At 40.2% G+C, this 22,059-nt stretch overlaps 3 protein-coding genes across 13 annotated transcripts in view; 2 read left to right on the forward strand and 1 right to left on the reverse strand.

Moving 5' to 3' along the window:
- The window catches only part of ACSL5 (acyl-CoA synthetase long chain family member 5), a 41,517-nt gene extending 36,212 nt beyond the window's left edge, over positions 1–5,305 (forward strand). For both annotated transcript variants that reach the window (XM_090278588.1, XM_090278587.1), the window contains exons 16-22: positions 41–129; positions 417–533; positions 2,121–2,264; positions 3,084–3,185; positions 3,684–3,755; positions 4,175–4,321; positions 5,046–5,305. In XM_090278588.1, coding sequence (XP_090134714.1) covers positions 41–129; positions 417–533; positions 2,121–2,264; positions 3,084–3,185; positions 3,684–3,755; positions 4,175–4,315 — 665 coding nt within the window. In that variant the 3' untranslated portion in view covers positions 4,316–4,321; positions 5,046–5,305. The remainder of the gene's footprint in view (positions 1–40; positions 130–416; positions 534–2,120; positions 2,265–3,083; positions 3,186–3,683; positions 3,756–4,174; positions 4,322–5,045) is intronic.
- A 1,267-nt stretch (positions 5,306–6,572) lies between these two features.
- ZDHHC6 (zDHHC palmitoyltransferase 6) lies at positions 6,573–20,877 on the reverse strand. 4 transcript variants are annotated; one of them, XM_090278591.1, is made up of 11 exons: positions 20,692–20,877; positions 19,241–19,721; positions 17,754–17,845; positions 16,570–16,729; positions 14,424–14,585; positions 12,759–12,812; positions 10,282–10,449; positions 9,292–9,333; positions 8,466–8,611; positions 8,329–8,375; positions 6,573–7,168 (listed from the first exon to the last, which is right to left on the reverse strand). In XM_090278591.1, exons 2-11 carry the CDS (start codon positions 19,505–19,507, stop codon positions 7,065–7,067), a joined length of 1,242 nt encoding a protein of 413 aa, XP_090134717.1. In that variant the 5' UTR covers positions 19,508–19,721; positions 20,692–20,877; the 3' UTR covers positions 6,573–7,064. The 4 variants fall into 4 exon arrangements, with proteins under 4 accessions (XP_090134717.1, XP_090134715.1, XP_090134718.1 ...); XM_090278589.1 differs by having other exon boundaries at positions 20,630–20,877; XM_090278592.1 differs by lacking the exon at positions 20,692–20,877 and adding an exon at positions 20,556–20,623.
- Positions 20,878–21,108: 231 nt separating this feature from the next.
- VTI1A (vesicle transport through interaction with t-SNAREs 1A) overlaps positions 21,109–22,059 on the forward strand; it is a 337,855-nt gene continuing 336,904 nt past the window's right edge. For 3 of the 7 annotated variants that reach the window (XM_090278593.1, XM_090278598.1, XM_090278597.1), the window contains exon 1: positions 21,110–21,382. In XM_090278593.1, coding sequence (XP_090134719.1) covers positions 21,289–21,382 — 94 coding nt within the window. In that variant the 5' untranslated portion in view covers positions 21,110–21,288. Of the gene's footprint in view, positions 21,383–22,059 lie in introns of all 7 variants that reach the window. The other 4 variants (XM_090278599.1, XM_090278600.1, XM_090278596.1 and 1 more) reach the window with 3 other exon arrangements.

Consider the following 22,059-nt stretch of genomic DNA (forward strand, 5'->3'; position numbering starts at 1 on the left):
CCTTATGGTTTCCCAGCTGATTCAGTGTGATGTGTTCTAGGCCATGTTGGAGTTCCCCTGGCTTGCAATCATGTGAAGCTGGAAGATGTGCCAGACATGAACTACTTTTCAGTGAACGGTGAAGGAGAGGTGGGTTGGTTGTGCCTGGTAGTCATGTCCAAACCATCATGGTGAGGAAGTTTGTACCAGGAAAAGCACACAGCTGTGAGCAGGCTTGGGTTTGATCCCTTTGAGATCTTGAGCAAGGAATAGAATGTTTCTGAGGCTCACTTTCCTGTCCCCCACATTAGGGATTACAACTGGGTGTTCTTGGCACTGCAGTTTAAGCCATCAGTGATTCAAGGGAGGGGGCAGATGTTTCATAAAGTACCTGTGCCAGGAGTAGTAGCCTTTGCTTTGTACCGTCTTCTGCGCAGATCTGCATCAAGGGCGCCAACGTGTTCAAAGGCTACCTGAAGGACCCTGAGAAGACCCAGGAAACCCTGGACAAAGATGGCTGGCTTCACACAGGGGACATTGGGCGCTGGCTCCCGGTGGGTGTTTCCTCAAAACTTCTGGGGGTCTGTGCTGCTGGACGGGGGAGGGCCATCTGCTTGTCAACAAGCTGGGCAGAGGTGCGAGTGGGATCATCAGCGGAGTTGGCGTGACTCCTTTGACAATGGACTAATTTGGTTACAGCTAAAGAAAAATGAGGTGGTTTTTCCAAGAAACAGGTGTAGTAGCCTAGTTTTTTGTTTGTTTGTTTATTTGTTTACTTTTCTGGAGGCAGAAATTGTGATTTGATAACTCCATGGGCTTATAACATTTGCCTTTTATACGTTTCAAAGGGATGTGTTTCTTTCCACTCAATATGTAGAGATATATCAAAACAAGCAAGCAAATTTCTAAACTAGGTGTATGCTGAGACTAGGTTTTGCTTCTCAGTGGCCTTCACTGCCTCTCTGTGGAAGGTATGGAAACTTTTTTTGCTGATAAACAATGACCATTAGTCTCTGTGAACTCCATCTGTTTCCCTAAGAAGAGAGGAAGTTATCGTATAATCGTGATGGGGCCTCAGAAGCCCTACAGGGGATCGTCCAAGGTTTCCCCTCTGAAAAGTTTTTGTCTACTGTGTGTACTGGGGGAGTGGGAAGGTAGACAGATCTTAGACTCCTTTCCGGCTCACTATTCTCCAGATTTAAGTGACATTCACAGAACTCTGAGAACTCTGGTCCTGATGATGTACTTCATAGATTTGGGTCTTGTCATAATGTGCTGCCATATCAATTTCTGTACAAGAGTTCTCTGCTCTCATGAGCATAGGATATGGGCAATTGATGTGACCCTACATAAAATTATAAAGGGCTGAGTCTTATTAATCACTTCCAGATAATGTCTGTTAGGCTGAATGAATGGTTGGTTTTCTGAGTCAGTCTTATTGATGGCTGCAGGGTTGGTTCAGTCTACTGTCCTACTTAAGGTGTGATCATGTGGGTTGTATTTGCTACTAGTCCCAATTCTGCAATTCAAATCCCTAAGAACCTAAGCTCCTCAGACCAATTAGCTCCGAGAAAGGAAGCTGCAAATGAGGCCGGGTGACTGGTCAGAGAGCTCTCCCTAGCCCTACTTCTGTCCTAACGAGCATAATTATTGACTTGCTTGATTAGCATAAGCTGTTTTAGCCTGCTCCCAACTCTAACAGCAAGGATATGTACATAAAACAGAGTCAAGGATGGGGAGATCTAACTTACTCAGCATTCATAATAAAAGATCATTCCTTCCTTATTCCTGGCAGTTCTGCAAATGGAGTAACTAGAAATTAAATCATTAGAAATTCAGGGCAGCAAAATATTTTCAGTAGATGAGGCAACCATTTATACAATCCCAGCAGGTCCTGGGGATTTTGTCTCGGGCTGCACACTGACCCTCCAGATAGACAAACAGTATAGTAGACAGACTCTTGCTGGAAGCTGCTTCCCTCCCCTTTCCTCAAAGCCAAGAATGAGAAATGAGAGATTGCTCAAAAGTCTCTGGAGAAGTGAAATTTAAAGGAAGATACCTGTGACTTCACGACTTTCTTCACCGACACCACCCACAGAGGCCTTGAAAATGCTGACGTTGTCATTGTCTGTCTCATGTAGAATGGAACTCTGAAAATCATTGACCGGAAAAAGAACATTTTCAAGCTGGCCCAAGGAGAATACATTGCTCCAGAGAAGATAGAAAATATCTACATCAGGAGTAGACCAGTGCTGCAAGCTTTTGTACACGGGGAAAGCTTACGGGTAATATATATTTTTAAACATTAGCCATTTTCAGGCACAGACCGTGCTGATGCCAGTAGCTACGGGAAATCCATTTAGGTAGGTTTAGGATGAGAAGATAGGAGCTTATAAACCTGAAATGAGACAATATAAATGAAAGTAAGTGTTTTTGACAATATGATGGACTTTGTAAACAAGTCAATGGAATTGTTAAACTTTTATGCTAAAGTGTAGCCATTCAGTAAAAAGAGACCCAAGTTGATTTTAGTTTCCATTACATTAGAAGTCCTTTGGCACAAACTTGTTTTATACAGTATTCCCTCTCTTATCATGGGTATTACATTCTAGATCCCCCCCACGAAGTAGGAACCTTACATTTATTCTACACTCTTAAACCTATGTAACTTTAACAACATACGTATATAGTACTGCAAAATCCCGCGACATAGCGAAAAATCTGCGATAAATAATTAAATGTAATATTTTTAACAATCCTGAGATACAGCGAGGCCGCGATAAGTGAACCGCGATATGAGAGGGACTACTGTATACGCTATGCTAAAACTTAGCTTTTGGGAGTATGGGAGGGTTGGTAGGACAGGCCAGGGTTGCTTTAAGCTTAATGGTGAACACGACTTCTTTTTGAACAATCAAATCTGAGTAGAACATTTTTTGATTAGCGTTCCAAGAGAGTTTGAAATATCCGGTGAGGGAAGAGTAGGGCACTAGTACTGAAGCTGAGGTCTTGGGAAATATCTGTTTCAAAGATATGATCCTGCTTTCTCTACCCACCGGGAGACACCATTACAGTAGCTCTCACCTTCCTTCTTCTCTCCATAGTCATCCTTAGTAGCAGTGGTGGTTCCTGACCCAGATGTGCTCCCCTCATTTGCAGCCAAACTTGGGGTTAAGGGCTCCTCTGAAGAATTGTGCCAAAACCGAGTAAGTCTCACGTAGCAAAGCTTTATGCACCCCCATGAGCTCCATCGTGAGAGAGGGGAGGTCCTACCAGCTCGGGCACCCACGAGTTCCCAGAGCCTTCTGTCTGGAAGAACTGATTCTTCCTGGATTTGTGGCAGGTGGCTAAACCCTAAATAGGTTGACTGGTTTTATTACGCTGGAGAATAAGATGGTAAGTTTAAAAACAACAAAACCCTGTTCTTTTTATAGTAATATGTTCTGGGTGGGGGAAAAAATGGAAAATAAAAACATTCAAACTGTTATTCAGAGGAAAGCCCTTTCAAATTTAGATTTGCCTTTTATTCTCATTGATTTTTTTTCTTTGAGCAATAATAGACATAAAATGTGCTTGTACATACTCCTATATCCTACTTAAATCCCGACGAGCTTTTGTAGGAATTTTGAGTTGGGTCAAGCTTAGCCTTTCATGCAGGCTCTTTATCAAACAGCCATGCTTTAAGCCATGTTTTACATTCTTAGGTTGTAAAAGAAGCCATTTTACAAGACTTGCAGAAACTTGGGAAAGAAGGTGGACTTAAATCCTTTGAACAGGTATGTATTACTGATGTAATTCTTGTCTCTCATGTCATACTAGAAAGTTTTAAAGATTGCATTTATAATGGGGTTTAAATATATAGCTTCCAAGAAATTGGTTTTAGAGTTTGTACCATGAACCCATTAACTGTAAATGGCAATGACCTTTTGTAGTCATTTGTACAGTTCTTTATTTATTTTTTTGCTGTTCGTTATTCATTTTCCCTTCTCCCTATTTCCCAAATTATAAGTATGTGAGAATGGACATGTGTTACTGTTCTCTTTCTCTTCACCACTTTCTCAGCCCCACTTTTATAAGGTGAAATAGTCCTTAAGGTTCTTACCATAGCACTTAGAGGGCTCTGCAGATAAGTCCAGCTCACTAAGAAATGTGTGTGTGCGCACCTGTGTGTGTATCTGTTCATCTTCTCTTCCAGGTCAAAAGCATCCATCTCCATTCAGAGCCATTTTCCATTGAAAATGGGCTCTTGACACCAACACTGAAAGCAAAGCGGGCAGAGCTTTCCAAGTACTTTCAGACCCAAATCAGCAGCCTGTATGAGACTCTCCAGGAGTAGATCAAGGTACTGACAGCTGGCAAGGGCTCGGAGGGAGCCTGCCTTGTGGGAGGGATGTGGATTAAAAATTAAGCTTCCATTCATTTTTTGGTCTTTTCTCCTACTTTCTACTTACTAAACTATAAACATAATTTGGATGCTTTTAAAAAGTATTAAGTGAGAGACTTAGGCGGAAGCTTAGTTTTGTACTAAATAAATCTTGTCTTCCTATCATAAATGGTGCTGACATTTAGGTTTTCGGGCTACTTTGATCAACATACCTTTCTTCAATGTCTATTTTTATTCTTTGTCCCTTCCTCTAAGTGACCACTAGCTCAAGAGCCAAAGTGACCCTCTGTGACTTCTTTCTTGTTGCTTTCCAGTAAAACTTAACTTGTCAACGGTCCCAACACTTAGGCTTTCCAGTGTTCAAGAGACTTTTAAGTTCTGGAAAGCTGTTTGTAATTCCTGTTTTCTAACTTCTGCATAAACCTTTAAAATTTAAAGTCAAGTTTTAACCTATTAGTACTACTAATCACATCTGTGAGACAAACTTCTTCTATATGCTTATGTGTGCACTGAAGTCTGTGTACAGAAGGGAAGTTTGATTATACCAAAAATGTCCTAGCTTCTCTAGATTCTCTGACTTGGGAGAATTAAAAATTGGGCCTATGACGTGTTGTCCGAAAAGAATGTTCTTAGAAGTGTTATCTACGGTGATACTACAGGTGACTAAATCTGTTCCCTACAGTCTGCTGTGGGGGAAGGAGTTGAAACAATGTCAAGTGCACTTTCCAGTAAACAAAGCAAAGCACTGAGTCAAAGCCTCCTGAACTGGGACAAAAACCTCTGGGGAAGCCTACGCCTGCACAAGAGGCTGAACTTCTGGGAAGGAACCGACTGACCTTTTCTCCCATGAACTCCAGTTCCTGCTCCAGTTTACCCCAACACAACACGTGCTGCTTTTGCTTGTAAATGTAAAGTCTTTAAAATAATAAACTATTGCAGATACATCTGTTGTAGTGTGTGCTTCCCTCAGGGACCGCGACGAGCCTTAGACAAGGACCATTTAACAATCACGTCAACCAGTGGCTCTCAAACTTGGCTGCACGTTAGAATTACCTGGGAGTTTAAAAAGATACAGACACCTGTGTTTTACCCCAGGGATTTTGATTGAAATGGTCTGGGGTACAGCCTAGGCACTGGGATTTTTAAAAGGTCCCTAGGTGATTCTAGGGTGCAACCAAGTTTGATAACTACTGAAGGGACTTACTATTGATACACTGAGAGGATCAGACCTTCTTATCCCACAACTGTGAGCAGCAAAACAAATTACATCTGAGCCCAAACTCCAGTTGAGCCTGATTATTTTTTTTCCCCTTTACCATCTTTGTTATTCTCTAGGTAATCTTGAACAATGTTCCTTTCTGCCCTCTAACAAGAGTTAAGAAGAGCATTCCTGGGTGGTCTTCCTAGACTCTCAGCTCAGAAAAGTTGAAGACATGTGTATTCTTCAGCCACTGAAACTAAAGGGGAGGCAGGAATTAACTTCTAGGTTCCTCCACCATCTAGCCCCTATTATCTATTGCTTTGACCTCCCTCCTCCCCCTCACTTGTTCCAATTGACCTGCATGGCTGCCTTCCTGTTCAAGCATGCCAGGCACATTCCAGCCTGTCATTCTTGCTGCCTCTGCCTAAGATGGATGACTTGTCCTCATTTGTTTCAAATGTCACTCCATCAGATCATCCCACCTGCCACCTTCCTGTACGTGACTCCATTTAACATTATTCTACTCGTCTACCTCCCCAGCCCTCACTGGAATGGGGCGGAGTTATGTTTCATGAACTGCTCAGTTCCTAAGTGCCCTTCCCTTATTGTTAACCGTTATAAGCCTGACCTGCAAAGCTCAAGTTCCCTGCCTTGGAAAGAATTAATATTGAAATAGGCAACTTCTGTCATTCTACTCACGTGTTTAGACAAGCCTGACTTGAAGCATGTAAGTTCACCAGCTAGATCCTATCACTCACATTCAGCTCCAGGTTTTGATAAAGTCAAGTGCACATGAGCAGTTCAATACCACCAGGCTGAAAAGTCTCCTAGAAATGCTGTGATCTCAATATGCCGTTAATAGGGTTTATTTATGGAGGTGAATATGTGTGTCTTAAGACTCAGGATTAAAGAGGTCAATTTTTGACAGGATAGTAGAGCAGTTATTCCAAAGAAAACAATGACAAATGTTTTCAGTCGGCAAAAAGAAGCTTTAAGTAAAAACTATGATTTATAGAGAACGTCCATTGATCTTTATTCGATTTGACAAAATCAGCATTATTAAAAGACAGGTAACAAAATCTGAGCTTACACTGAATCCGACAAATTAAGTTCTACAATATCTAGAATATTACATAAGAAATACCAACCGAGGGGGGAAAAGGATAAAAGCATCACATGCAGATGCTCCTGGCACAGGGGGGTCTACATCTGCAGGTGAGGTCCATAGTGTGCAGTGCATATAAAATTTTACAGCAAATGCAACTGACGTACTTGGGTGAAGTGTTTTTCCCTTTGGGGAGAGAAAGAGGTGGCAAAGAGGGGCAGGAATTCAAAGGCATATGCAGAATGGCTTCTCATAAAAATACTTAGGTCATGGCACTAGGGTGCCTTTGAGGAAAAGAACACCTTAACCAGAGTAGTGTCATTGCATAATTCTTTAGTAATATGTACAATTTTCAAGTAATGGAGCAGATTCAAAGAATTGTATTTTAATAGTGGCTATATATTTTTCTTCTCGCCCTCTGGGGCTAGATCTGTCTCAGCATCACAGGGACACTTTTCCACGCAGTTTCTAGGGAACCACCCTCTTATTCTTGAAACACCTGAGAGAGAAAAGGAAACTGATGTGAAATAGTCAGAATACCCCTAAGGCCTATACTTCAAATTACTAAGCTTTTAGTCACTGACCCTCCCCTGCCTTACCCCCTTTTATAAGCACAGTTTGAGAAGGAAAAAAAATAAGGCTTTTAACTGTTTGCTCCCTAACAAGCTAGAAAAGAAGGAATTCCCCAATTTCATTATTTGGGAGAGGAGTGAATGTGGCGTAGAACAGTCCCTGAGTGGAGCTGAGGGGAACTTCTCAGTACAGCTCTTCCCGGACCCGTGTGTGACCGTGGGGTGTTTTCAACATCCTGCCACGCTCCATCTATCCCAGGGAACCCGCCTTTGTGGGTTTCCTTTACCGGCTTTTCCTAACATGGAACAAACCACCTTTATCAAGGTTGTCGAAGCTGTCGTTTGGGGTTAATTTATCATAAACCCAGTATTTTTGAAAGAGCATCCTAGGTTAATCTTTACTTTAACAAGGACCAATTCTAGTGTGTGAATGTAGATTCATTAATGTTAACAAATGTACCACAAATGGTATATGATGTTGAGAGAGAGGGGGTAGAGATATGGGAAGTCTCTGTATTTTCCACTCAATTTTACTATGAACCTAAAACTGCTATAAAAAAAGCCTATTAAATGCCCCCCAAATCAAAGATAATCTTAATTTTTGTAATAACTTAATAGAAAACTGCATTCAATGGGGGAGCATACAGCCTAGGGGTTGAGTGCAGAGACTCTGGAGCCAGACTGCTTGGGTTGCAGCCCGGGCCCGACCTATTTTTAGTGTGGTCATGGGCAAGTGGCTCAGCCTCTGCTTCAGTTCCCTCACCAATAAAATGTAAATGTTAATACTGATAACTATCGCAGAGGACTGGTAGGGGCTTTAATACAGTAAGGGAAGTACTTGTACAAGTGCCTGTCACATAGTGAGGCATGAGCTCCAACGTCAGCCGTCATTAAAAAGACCCGATAGATACAAGTGCCATGGAGAAATATATAAGGAGCTTCTTTTGTTGCTTAATGATGTGCTTTTCCCTTCGGTTCCTCTCCTCTAATGCACGTGATACGTGACTGTTTATTAAAGTTATCCTGGTAAAATTTAGAATCATCGCCAGCTGTATTATCCTTAAAACCTCCCCTTCCATTTTCATACCTTTTATAAAGGAATCATCAGGAATTTTGTCTCCATACAACCAGTATCTGAAATATTTAAAGATTGAAATTATCATTTTCTAGGCTGCCTGTCAATCGTATCACTGAAGAAGAAACCCAGTGCTTACTGCCACTTACCGTAACCCTCTCGTGGCTAAAATGAACTCCCCTCTCCGTAGCCTTATTCGAGGCTCCTCAGTGCAGGGGCTTGTGAAGAATGTTTTGAGTCCTTTATTCAAAGGGCAGCAGGTACCACTGTAATCGTGTATTACTTTATACCGAACCTGTCAGCAGTGATCAGAAGACCAATTTAATGTTTACCTATTACCTGCATTTTAAGTTTGAATTTTAATTGTTAAAGGTAGACCTAAAGTATTAGGTGACATCTTTTCCTCCCAGTCTGCTATCCACCCAGTTCCCTTCTAGGAGGCAACTGATGTTTCTAGTTCTTAAGGCTTTTCTTGCCCTTCATTTCAAGCACACAGCTAAGAATGAAATTCCAGAGCAGCGCTTTCTACAACAATGGCAGAGATCTCTGTTTGTGGTATCCAGTGCGGTAGGCCCTAACCACATGTGGCTACTGAGCACTCCTAATGTGGCTAGTGCAACCAAGGAACTGAATTGTTTATTTTATTTTAATTAATTTAAGTGGCCACATGTGGCTAATGGTCATCATATTATACAGTATATTTGTAAAGACAGGTTTCATACTAACAGGCTATATGGAGCAAAATTATTTATGTTGGCAATAGAAATTGACTAAATTCCCTGCAAGCCTCCAGACCAAATTATTTAAGTGAAAACAAAAGTCAGTTGCAGTAAATGTCAACAAATGTTTTAAGAAATATGTTTAATAAAAGCCAACAGTTGGCTTCTACTCAAAGGCAATTTTTAAAATGATACAGAATTATAGAGTCTGACAAAAGAAAATAGAAATTAGTATTGTTGTAAAATAATTACTTACACTTCTTACTCTTTTATCTGCTTTTTGTTTCAACTGTTCTATCTGGAAGATAAAAATAAAGTCTCTTATCTCAATGTTCGCAACAGAGTGACACGACAAATTCCCAATTTTCCAGGATTTCAAATTGCTAACAATTTAAAGGTCACATGTTTTTTCTTTTTTAACATGAAGAGAAGGCCGTGTGACTAAGAACAGGGGCTGAAGTAGGGCTTTCTTCCCAGTATTCTCTCCCCGATTTCCTCATCGTGTGTGTATTTACAGAGCGCTCCCTGTGGCCCTCTGCCCTCGTGGAGCTTCCGGGCCAGGCCTAAGATGAAGGTGACACAGAGGTTCATGGATTCTTTAGAGATGGTACAAAACCTGCAAAACTCATCAACAAGAGTCTCAACTAAGAGTCATCACTATGACTCACTTTTCTCCACTTATTTATAGATGCAGTTGGGAAATAAAGGAAGAACATAGCCTCTGTCCTAGAATCTTGTGAAGTAAAGTTAAAGTTATAGGGTATAAGAATTAAATAGAAAATATAAGACCTCATGTGCTACACACAGGACTATATGATTAAATGCCAAGTCCAGAAGAGTCTACAGTGCAGATGTTAGACTAGGGAAGAGGTTGGACTGAAACCAGTCTTAATAAATTCTAACAAAGAGGAGATGATATGAGACAGGAAAAACTGTGTGGGCGAAGTCAGGAGCAGGAATGTGTAAGTTGTTCATGGAGTAGTCTTGGCTGACTGGAAAAGATGATTCCTGTTTGCTAGTAGTTGGAAGGCAGTTTTAGGCCAGATTTTATAAAAGTAAGTAAAGAATCAGGACTTCATCTCACAGGTATGGAGAGTTAAGGAGAGACATGAAACAAAGGGTGCTTAGATTATTAACTTTCAAAACTTTTTTATTATTTTACTATAAAATGTCATCTGAGTTAAAGGAAAGTTAAGAGGAAGAAGGTGAGGTGAAGAGTAAAGATGACCTGAATATAAATACTCACTGTTAAGCTATACGGGTGACAGTCTTCTCTTACTGGCCACTCCAGTCCATCCCCTTCTGGGACCCCTGACCAGGTAAACACCTGTTTAAAGTTCTTCCATCGACTTCCCATATCATAAGGGAAAATGAAGACTTCATCTAGTTGATAATATTGAATTCGGTCTTTAGCCTGTGGGTAACAAAGATGTAAGGTGACAGGCGCCTTAAATGGCTTTTAGTAAGATACTACTGGGAACATTTATTCCCCAAACTTATATCATTCTCTAAAATACTTCCTTCTTGCTGTGATATTAGTGTACGCAGAGGAGCTAAATCTATCACGATATTGGAAGAACCTGACATACAACACCAACCTCATATGAGAACATTCATAAAATGTCGGACAGGGCTTACTTAGGAAAAAGCATCCACAAATGCATGTTAAAAGAGTTAGTAATTTTATTCCATATATTAAAATTTCACAATGCTCCTGTTGTTCAGTAGAAGAATCCAGGCGTAAAGAAGAAATGCCGACAAACAGATTTAAGAGGCAGCAAGGGTTTACTCAGATGGAAAAAAGCACTTCGTGAGGGGCACCAGGATGCAGTGACACTGGTGGGCACGGCTCGCAAACATTTAAAAGGGTAGTAGCATTTTATGAAAATTATTTTTTTAAGCTAGCAGGCATGCGCAGGTCTCCTCGTTGCTTTCATGGCATTACACATGCATGTGTACTTATTTACATTTGTATTTATATGTATATTTTACGCACATACATAAATACTTGGGTTGTGTTCTGTGCATTTAAATTGTTAGCTTTAATTTTCTCTCCCTCTCCCCCTCCCTTCTCCTCTCTCTGAAAATAAATAAATACACGAATAAACGAGTGAATGAATGAATGAATGAATGAATAAGTAAATAGTTGTTAGCTTTAACTTAAGGAGGTACTGGCTTAGAATCTTCTGAAGTTCCACTGACACCTAGTGGTATCAAGATACACTATTTATTCTTACAATAAGTGAACAAATACAGTTGAAATTTGTTGTTTACATTTTAGTATCTGGTAATTTTGGTAACTTTCCTATAAACTTAATACAATCACTTATTGGAACATTTTAGTCAGCAACAAAGAACCTGTTTTAAAATAATCCCTAGGGTTAGAATGACACTTTACAAGGAGAGTTGGTCACCAGCAAAAAACCTGGTAATCCAATGTCAATACATTATGCTAATTAGAAACAATACTTTGAAATAAGTATTTTATTATCACGGGACAGTATTTTAAGGAAAAGCTTCTTGCAGCTACTTAAAAAGGTGATATTGATATTAAGTCAATTAAAAGAATTATCAACCTGTAAAATGTATGAATTTACTGAGTTGTATAAATCCATCCCCAACCAGAGAGAAAAAGGTAATTTCTTTTCCCTAATTATGAGCAAAAGCTTCAGAGTCTTTAAAATGGGTAAGAGTCTCAGAGAACAGAGATTTAAGATTTAGGTTATTAGCAAAGAAAGTGGTAAGGATGAGAGTAGCTTACAAAAATGACCCTGGCATGGTCTCCACCTAAGAGAAGCACTGTGTGAAGTGGTGGTGGTGGTGTTCTATCAATGCTGTATGTTAAAAGTGACAGACGTGTGTGACAGATGCTATGAGAAAAGCAGCAGAAGTACTTAACCTCATCTAGGGAGAGCCAAGGAAGGTTCCTTGAAAGGAATGACACCTAAAGTAAGTCTTGAGGAACAAGAATTCAGGCAAAGCAGCCGGGGAGAAGTGTTCTAGCCAGGGGGCACATGTGGAAAGATACAGAAACATAAGATGTACAAACAGCGAGTTACTTGGTATCGGTTGGTATCGAGCGTGAGATGGGGTGGGGAGGGGTGGGAAATGCAGTTGAAGGAGTAGATAAGGGAAGACATGAAAAGCTTTATTATGTATAAGCTGAGGATCTTACACTTAAACTTGTACATCAATGGTTCTCAAAGCAAGCTTTGCACACCTCTTTGGATCTCTAAGACTTTTCTTGGGGCTCAATGATGTCAAACAACTTTCATTATAACACTAAGATGTTATTTGTCTTTTCCATTGTGTCGACATTTGCAGTGGTGGGTAAAATTGCTGGCACCGTAAGTAGGAATCAAGACAGTGGCTCCAAACTCTATTAGTGGTTATTATAGTCTCCACCACTACACTCAAGAGTTCGAAACAAAATAACCTGCGCACCCCTGAAAAAATGTTTTTTACAGAGAATGTGTTCCATGAAAATAACAATTATTATTTGTATTAAGTCTCAACCTTCCAGATGTCCTTTTAATATTTTGTGTAATATTAAACCAGGCATAAAGCAAAATGTTTCCTATATTTACCTTTTATGTGGCATACAAATGACTTAAGGAAGCTATTTGGTAGCCAAATTTTCACTTCCAGGCATTTATTAGTTATTCTGGCCTATTAGTTAATCAGTCCCTTATTGATATTGAGGAAAATAAGTATTAAATTTACCTTTTCTTCAATCCATGATTCAATAGAAGTTTGGTTTCTGAGAATTATTTTTATCTGAAAAATAACAGACAACAAGATTTTATAATGGAACTGTAGTTCATTTAAGATTATTCTGCATACTAACCCTATGAGACGGTATTAACTGCTCCATTCCATAGATGAAGATACCAGGATAATAAAGGTAAGTAACACAGTGGGAGGAGCATCTGACTCTAAAGTCCTTGTTTTTATCCACTGCACTGCTACACCTCTCCATAAAACAACTGCATCAATCCATAGCAAACCCAAATTTATTATTTTAATAAAAATTCATGCTTTAAATATCATCTTCTAAGGTTTTCAGAGTCTTAATAAAACATTCATATATCCATTTAATCAGTGCCTAAAGTGTATTTTGCTATTAACATCTCATCACTCTTCTAATTAACCTTAAATGTATGATTAATCTATTTAACACAAGTAACAGTGACTCATTTCAGTCAACCTAGATATTCTGCTTGCCTTAAAAATTGAACAATATTCAGTCCAAATTCTATACGATTTTCCTACATATAACTAATCCATTTATGGAGGTTTTCACCGCAAAATTTTAGTTTATTTCTAATAAGATTCTTAGTTCAAGGCATTGAGAAAAACAATCAAAGCATTTGATCACAGGCTAGTAGAAAATATGAAGTGTAACCAAAACCAGATTATTTTAAACTAAGAGTTGAAAAATGGTTGGGTGATGCATCAGAACTGTCAAGCCAGCATTTCTAACTCTAGAGCCAGTCTGCATTTCCTTGAAATCTGGCTGTGTCTTCACAGAGAGTGTGGCAGAGTCAGAACACCCTTGGGCTAAGAGTCCTCATCATATTCCAAGGCCCTTGCACAAGACCTGGACCAGGATGGGCTACCAGTTAATAAATAAACTAAATAAGTGAAGTAAAAAAAAACAACAACAAAAACTGTTTAGCGATCCTTCAAGGTTATATCTTCCCTCTCTGTGTTCTTATAGCACTTTATACATAAACCTGGGATTTATACATGACCATGTATTAGTTAACTGTTTACTACTAATTCTGAGTTCCCTAGGGGTAGGACCCTCTTCATTTTCATTACTGTAGCCTCAGAAATTAGCAGAGTAATTCATCAAAGAGTAGCCATTAAATAACAGCCATATTGTAGGGTTATTATTGAGATTAAATGAGCTAACATACGTTAAGTGCCTGAAACACTAACTTGCACATAATAACTGTTCAATAAATGTTAGTTCTATTATTATGATACTAATTACATCTATGCTATTATAAAATAACAATATGTTTACTGAAATACAAAGGAATTATCTTAGGTATGTCACTGAGGAAATAATGCTCATCTTCCACCTCTTGTGGGGCTGATGTGAGGACCAACAGGCTCTAATGTGAGAAAAGTGTTCTCAGCTATAAAGGGCTATATAACTCCAAGTAAAAATTTTTTAAATTCAATCGATTACCTAGAAATGCTGGCAAAGCCACTCCAAAATTATCTGACTAGTAGAGGAGATTAAATTAGTTACCTAGATGGGGTAAGTAACAACACCCACTTTTTACTGCATACTTAAACGCAGCATTTACCTCTGTCTCATTAAAAGCCACGCCCATAACCTGACAGCTTTTACCTAGAAGTAACCGAGGAGCTTACCTGGATGAAAAACAACATCCCAACGGCTATGGTTGTTCCTAAAGCTAATCCCAAGGCAAACAAGGTGGCAGCGAATGCAGCTAATCCAAACGGAATAATTGGAAGAGGATCTCTCCGGGCTGCACTCATATCGATCTTTACCGTGTTCCACCCGAACGAGATCTATAAACAACAGCACACGCTTGAAAAACCTGGTTGTCATACATGGTTAGGCTCTACTCTAACAATTAAGCCAACTCGATTAAAAAGATCAACAAATGATACCTTGAAGCTACTGCCAAACACAGCTGTTTCTAATTAACACCGGGGCCTGCACTGATGCTGATAATGCTCTATAGCATTCTTAGTTATTCTCAAATGTTAATTTTTTGTTGTTTGTTTGTTTTGGATCCTCAGGTGTTAGGCATAGCCCACAAACATTAATATGCATTTAAAACAGTAATCTAAGTTAACCAATTTAGACACTAATCTAAGTTTTAACTGTCTCCCTCTCCTCCTTCTCTCTATATATTTATTTATTTATTTTATCATTTTTTAAACTGTTATTCTACTACAGTTGTCCCAGTTTTTCCCCCTTTGCCCTCCTCTGCTCACTCTACCCCGCGCTCCCACAGTCAATGCCCACACTATAAAGTTTCTGCTCAGCTAAAGAAACCACAATCAAAATGAAAAGGGAACCAACCATGAGAACACATTTGCCAATGATACATCAGACTAGGGTTTGATCTCCAAAATATATAAAAAACTCATAGGACTCAACACCAGGAAGACAAACGATCCAATTAAAAAATGGGCAAAGGACCTGAACAGACACTTCTCCAAGGAGGACATACAGAAGGTCCATAGACACATGAAAGGATGGTCAACATCACTAGCCATAAGAGATGCAAATTAAAACCACAGTGCTTCTCTACATTTACAGTAATCTTCCACGGCAACAAATACAGCCTAGGACTCAATTGTTTTTCCCTTCACGTCCCACAACCAGAGGTTAAAAACTGGCAAAATACAGCTTGGCTGGACAACTCAGCTGGTTAGAGCACCGTCCTGATATGCCAAGGTTTCAGGTTCTATTCCTGGTCAGGGCACATATGAGAAGCCACTAATGAATTCATAAAGAAGTGGAACACAAATCAATGTTTCTCTCCCTTTCTCTCAAATCAATAAAAAAAAAATTTTAAGTCCTTATATTAAAAGAACAAAAACTTGTAAAATGCACACCAAATGTGTCCTGCAGGTGTTTATTGCCTGGCCTGCAAAATGTTTTAAAATATTCAGTTAGGCACCAACATTTAAAAATCAGGAGATTTCACATTTTAAAAAGTCAGATTTTTTCCCCCCCTAAGAAAACTGGAAGATCTAGCATCACTGGACTGGATTCCCAAACATGAAGAAGTGGCTGAAGTCGAATACGGGCTGTCCTCTCTGTGAAGGGCGTATGTTCTCCTGAGGGACACAGTCATCAAAATGAAAAGGGAACCAACCTTTTCCATAGATCATGATTAACATGCCTGTTGACTGTCATGTTGACTAGCTTTAGAATTATTCTGAGTAATTACAGAGGAGAGCTGCTTTCTCCTTAATTTAGTTGACTAACACACAGGGAAGTGGAATGACCTTGCAGGCCTCTTTAGGGCCTTGCATTTGAGATCCCAAACTTTGTCTCATGACCACCTACCCATAAGTCAACTCAATCTGCTGCAAGGTGCTTTAGGACTGTACCTGCTCCATGAGCCACCTTCCAGAGCACTGGGATTAGAAATCAGCAAGATAACTACAACTTGTACCCTGAACTGGATGGAAAAGGAAAATCCTCCTGTTGCTTTTTCCTTGTTGCTCTTCTTTTTTCCCCCTCTAATTATTCTTACCATAGCCACCAAGTTTGAAATGTAATAATTTATGTATAAAGAGTACTAAAATAATTATCAGTTCAACTGGAGCTAGGAAGATGAGTTTCCAGAGCAACAGCATCTTTCCTAATATAAAAAATTAAGTTTTAATGCTTTTTAAAAAGGAATCCACGTAGAGATAAAGCAAAGTTTTTTCTCCACTTCAATCACAGAAAGCATATCTCCAAAAGGGACTTCTTAAATAATCTTGATATCTACCATTTACTCTGGCATGATTTTATAACATTTTCACTTACCCGGTTATAAAGCTGTGTATACATAGTCATAACAAAAATGAAGGCAGCATGCATACAACCCAATGGGGCTAAAAGCAGAAACAGAGTGAACGAAGCATGGTTTTGGTAACCACAGCAGTTGTTGATCCAAGGACAGTGATGGTCCATCTTCATCACGCACCTAACAAGAAACATATATATAAACCATGAGGTAGGAAATCCTGTCTGCTTTAAATAACTTTGATCTTCAAAAGACCGAGCAAATTGGAATCCGGCATGTTCATGAATCATAGAGGAATTACATGGAACAAAAAGAAAAATCTTTAGGAGTTTTTAAACAACTCTGAACAGTGACTTCTTTTAAGTTCTAAACAGGGCAAGGAAGGGCAGGCTTTGTAACAGCTTCTGAGGAAAAGATATCTGCTCCTTGTGAGTTCTTTTTTAAGTCAGAAGGCCCACTGAGAGGTTCATTACAAAGAAATGAGCCTGGTTCCTGGTTTTCCTCTGGCTCTGAAATGCAGTAGCTGAAGTGACTACAATAGAGACTCAACAAAGTCACTTATAAATCTCCACTGGAGCTGATGGGACCTAGCAGACGCTTGTAACTTCCTTCCTTCCTGTCCTCATCCGTTGGACAAGGAATCTCTGACCTAAGCAAGTGGATACAGCTGTTCATGTTTGAAGGCTCTAGCTTATTTCACATTTACTATAGTGATTTCAGTTTTCTTCCCATTAAGTTTTTTTATATTAAACACTGTGATCATAGGCACTTGGCTTCATTTATTAGACTTACATAAAGTGTATATTCGTTAGTCAACTAAATAATAGAAAAAGCACTCTCCTCTGTAATTAGTCTCAGAATAATTCTAAAGTTAGTCAACATGACAGTCAACAAGCATGTTAATTGTGATCTATGGAAACAAGTTGAAGGTATAACTTTCTACTGTGCTCTTGGCAGGGGAAGAAGCAAAATCATTTTGTATTTTTAAAAATATATATTTTCATATTTAACAAAAGAGATGTATTTATTACCAAAATTTTAAATTTAAGAATAAAATGCAGATTATGGACACAGGTATCTTGACAATATTTTTTATAAAGTAGCCATCTTGCAGAGAATAAAACTAGGATTGATGTGGCAGAAAGAACAAAAGACCAGTCATCAAGCTGATCAGTCCCCACTGAATGGCAAAGACAGACAGTACCTGTTACACTTTCGGCAGTGATGTGACCGTGGTGCCTTGTATGCCTCGCAGACTTGACAATATTGAAGGTACATGCAATCCTGAGAATTTTCCTTGGCAGCAAAATATAAAAAAGTGCATCAGATAACCATTCCTAAGTAGTAACAAACCTTATGACTACATGCTTTTCTCTGGTTTAATTTTCTTTTATGGGGGCTGGGCGGAGGGATGGAATCTTAACTTGCACGTCCAGTCCTTTTATCAGAGCTAAAACATGTTTAAATAAAACATTTCTGGTAACAGCAGCATCACTAGCCCAATTACCCATAAATCACTTTTAATTTCTCTTCCCTATGCTCCACCCTAATACATTGTCACTGAGTATAGCTGGCTCTACCTATCCAAAATCTTAAAGAGTGGAAGGAGTTCAGAAGAAAGGTAGCTGACAACTTGGCAGGTATTTAGAGCAGGGACTCAAATGTCAAGAGTTGATACTCTTAATAACAGTCCTATAACATGACTCTGATTATGTCAGAGCTCTGCCTGAAAACGTCTCACTCCTTATAGTCTAATAAATTCTCATGGGTTTGAGGCCTTCCATAACCTGCCTCTGTTTCAGCCTTATCTGCATGACATAATCTGTGCGCTACAAACTCCCACCCTTCTCTCAATGGAAATGCCTCCTTCCTATCTCCTGGGGGAAGATGAAAGTAATCAGTCCCTTCTAACTTCGCCGGCACCCACCCCATTCTACTCTATAGTTACTTGCAAAAGTGCCTTCGTTTCTCCCCTCAGTCACAAGGTTTTTCATAATATGAATTGTGTCCCAGCCATTTCTCTACATACTTCAAATAGTACATACACTAGTATTTTCTCCTATTTTAATATACCTAAGAATCATTCTGAGGGTTTTATCAAATGTAGATTCTGACTCAGTAGGTCTGAAGTGGAGCTCAAGATTCTGCATTTCTAACAAGCGACCAGGTGATGTCCCTCAACAAGGAATATAGAAAGCATAAACTTTCTAACAAATATTAAGAAGCCATAAATTGATTCATACTGTACTTCCTAGTTTTCACTGCAATGAGTTAAAAACTTTGATATAAACCAACAGTTTGTAAAGAGTTTTTCTCAGTTCCAAGGATGTTAATGTCTTTTAGGTAAAAAGATTCTGGAGCCAAATTACACTGTGAAATTATAAGGAAGGTGTATGTAATATGCAATTTTTCCTAAACTTATGACCATGGACTCACCCCACCCCTCCATTTAAAAAAATGCAGGACAAGTATTCAATGAAATTGCTTTGGGAAATATGAATTAAGATCAATATTTTTAAACATGTATGAAATATATAATCTGAGGTTTAAATCACCAGTGATTACAATATACTTAGTCTCTAGCAAGGCAAAAAGTAATCTGTTTGATATTACTGGGTCAAAAATAAAGCAAAAACTAAATTATCAGCAGATTATTAGTAGAGTTCATTCTCTAAAGGGATATTTTCTTACCGGTTTCCACCCCAGAGGGACAAAGCCAGGACCAACAAACATAGCATTGAAGTAATTATAAAGAATCATGACAGTCCAATTTATCAACATGATGAAATTCACACTTCCTCCAGTTGTATGTAAAGGCCAATACCACAACACGGAGTCAATCATGGCCATGGTGGAACATATTGCTATAACACCAAGGGCAATAATGGGACCCCAGTGACACAGTCTCTTTAATTCCTGGAGATTTTCAAACTTGATAACTGAGCAAAATGAACCCATTTTGGTGAGGAAGAATGCCTTCCTATCTTTAAAGAATTATAGACTTCCTTTTTCTGTGCACACATTTCCGTGTGCCACAAGTCCACGTGTGTTCCTGAATTGTCATGTCTTCAAGTTGTGCGACGTTAATGCAGATTACGCCATTTTCACTGTTACACACTCAGAGCTCTTTATCTGAGCTATTAGAATCCAGTATCTTGGTTTGAAACTCAATCTAAAGAAAACAAAATGAAAAAGATCTGTAAAAGAAAAATTATGTACTAAACTCCAATAGCCACCTAAACAAAAGCATCTCACAAGCGCATGACCATAGAATGAGTAGCTTGTCAAATGCCAAAAAGAACAATTTTTATATTACCCAAATTAGGGTTCAGGTCTAAATGGCATGTGACACCACAGTCTGGGGACTGTGATTGTCCAACGTTTAGGGAGTGGTTTGGGGAAACACGAGTTTTAGAGCTGGGAAGCAGCAATTGAGAGCTGGTCTAATCAGCTCCCTTCAAAGAAATTGGTTTGGAGAGGCTACGATTAGATCAAGGTCAAGTGTAACAGCTGAACCAAGTTCTTCAACTCCGCTTACGGACTTCTAAGCTACCTCTTACCAAGTCTTGAATTAAGTCAATTATGAGCCAGTCATGGTATGTTATTTGCCTGCGGTTGCCCCTAAAACACCAATATAAAGGTCAAAGGTAAGGAAGCGAGGGAGTTAAAGCAAAGACGAAGTGCAAGTACAGAGACAGAGGTGTGTGTGTGAAATTGCGACTGGAGGTGTATATGAAAAAAGAAAATGAATGAGAATATTTCAGAGAAAAAAGGAAAGGAAGCGCCTTCTGCTGCGAGCGCGGGGGAGATGTGTGGACGGGTATTTCTGATGGAACTGCAGTGGGTGAAGGGAAGGTCTGAGATACGGGGTAATAATAATGACTTCCACGCAACAGATGCCGCTGCCTTGTGCCTCAGTTTCCCGCCCGTGTCATAAGGCAGAGCTTTCAGAAATCCTCACTTAAGGGAAGGAGCATCTCGGTAAGCGTGGTTGGTCCCAACGTACTGAAGAGTCTGGCCTTAGTCGGGTGGAGTGACGACCGCCAAAATCGTGGTTACGCCCCCAGCCTCGACTCCCACCTCAGTCTGGTCCTTGGTGCCCGCTCCTCGGCCATCGCATTTCCGGGGCGGCCTGGGCTCACCCGGAACAGCTTTTCTCCTTTTCAGGTAACTCCATCATGGGTACCTCAGTCCACAGCAAGCAGAAAGCAAATCCTGGTTGCTAAAAGCTGGGGTGCAGGACCAGAAACCTCCCGTCGATCTCTCGGTGTGCGCTCTAGCCGTTGTTGTCCCGCTCAGGCCGGGTGCGCAGTCTCCGTGACAGCCACTTCCGGGAGGTTCGCCGCCTTAAACTTTCCACCGGAAGCAAGCTTCTACCACCTGTAGCTTGCGGAGCTGCGGCTGCATTCCATAACCTAGAGGAGTTAAAAAAAACTCATTGACCTCTTAAAAGACGAATATTTTTGGAGGCTTTTGGTCTCACTAATTGACGTGCTTTTCCTTAGAGAATTTGTTGATTTTGAAGTCCGAGGGGAAAATAAAAAGCGTTCCCATCCAATTTCCGGGGGGACCGAGATTGGGTCGGACAACCAGGAAGCGGCCGGGCTGGGAGCTGTCCCCGGGGTTCTCCGCTCTGCTCTCGAGGGCGGCTCCCGGGGTCCCTACGCCGTGTTCCACTACTCTGCGTGATTCCTCCCCCTACCTAGGCTTCGGCCCGGGTCTGTCACTCCGGAGCCGCCATGTCTTCCGATTTTGAAGGCTACGAGCAGGACTTCGCGGTGCTCACTGCAGAGATCACGAGCAAGATTGCCAGGGTCCCTCGACTCCCGCCGGGTAAGAGCCTTGCCCCGGCTGAGCGGGGTGGCTTGTAGAGCCGGGAGGCTCGGGTGATGGGACGCCGTCTCAATTAGGGTGTCTCAGAGGCGCGAGGCTGGAGCGAGGTGGTACTGGGGCCCTCCCGCACGGATGGAACTTGACTTTGGTTGAGGGTAAAGGGACAGCCCAGGCTGGGTTGTGGGGTTCAGTAAACAGAGCCCTCTGGGACTCCAGTCCGGACTCCGCCGCCTTGTTACTTGCATAATCTTGGGAATGTGTCTCTGAGTCTTAGTTTTGTTTTTCGGTTTTTGTTTTTGCTTGTTTTTCGTTTGTAAACAGGGAGATGTGAGAGTGTTCAAAAATGAATGAATGAACGTAACTAGATTATGGGTCTGACCTTGTTTTATTAGGAATGACGTTATTATTACACGCAGCAAAGTATGGTTAAGAGCCATGGTGCCTGGATTCAAATTCCGGCGTGGCTACTTAGAAGTTTTGACATTTAGGCGAGTTTCTTAACTTCTTTCAACTTTCCTTCTTGGTAAAATGGGGAGAATTGTACATTTCTCATATCGTTGTTATGAAGATTAAATTATGTAACATATGTAAAGCCTTTCCTTGGTGTTAGCTGTCATTATGATCAGTATTTTTCGTACCCCAACCCCATTTATTATTTCTTATTCTTCTTGGGGATG

Source organism: Furipterus horrens, unplaced genomic scaffold (assembly GCF_987537825.1).
Source record: "Furipterus horrens unplaced genomic scaffold, mFurHor1.1.pri manual_scaffold_5, whole genome shotgun sequence".
Lineage (NCBI taxonomy): Eukaryota > Metazoa > Chordata > Mammalia > Chiroptera > Furipteridae > Furipterus > Furipterus horrens.

Bases quoted from the DNA above. Each gene is read 5' to 3' on its own strand.
- ZDHHC6 (XM_090278591.1), bottom strand. From the start codon at position 19,507: ATGGGTTCATTTTGCTCAGTTATCAAGTTTGAAAATCTCCAGGAATTA. The intron at 12,813-14,423 runs GTAAGCTCCTCG...GTTATTTTTCAG, and splicing joins GGATGTTGTTTTTCATCCAG to ATAAAAATAATTCTCAGAAA. The intron at 9,334-10,281 runs GTGAGTATTTAT...TTTATCTTCCAG, and splicing joins GTCACCCGTATAGCTTAACA to ATAGAACAGTTGAAACAAAA.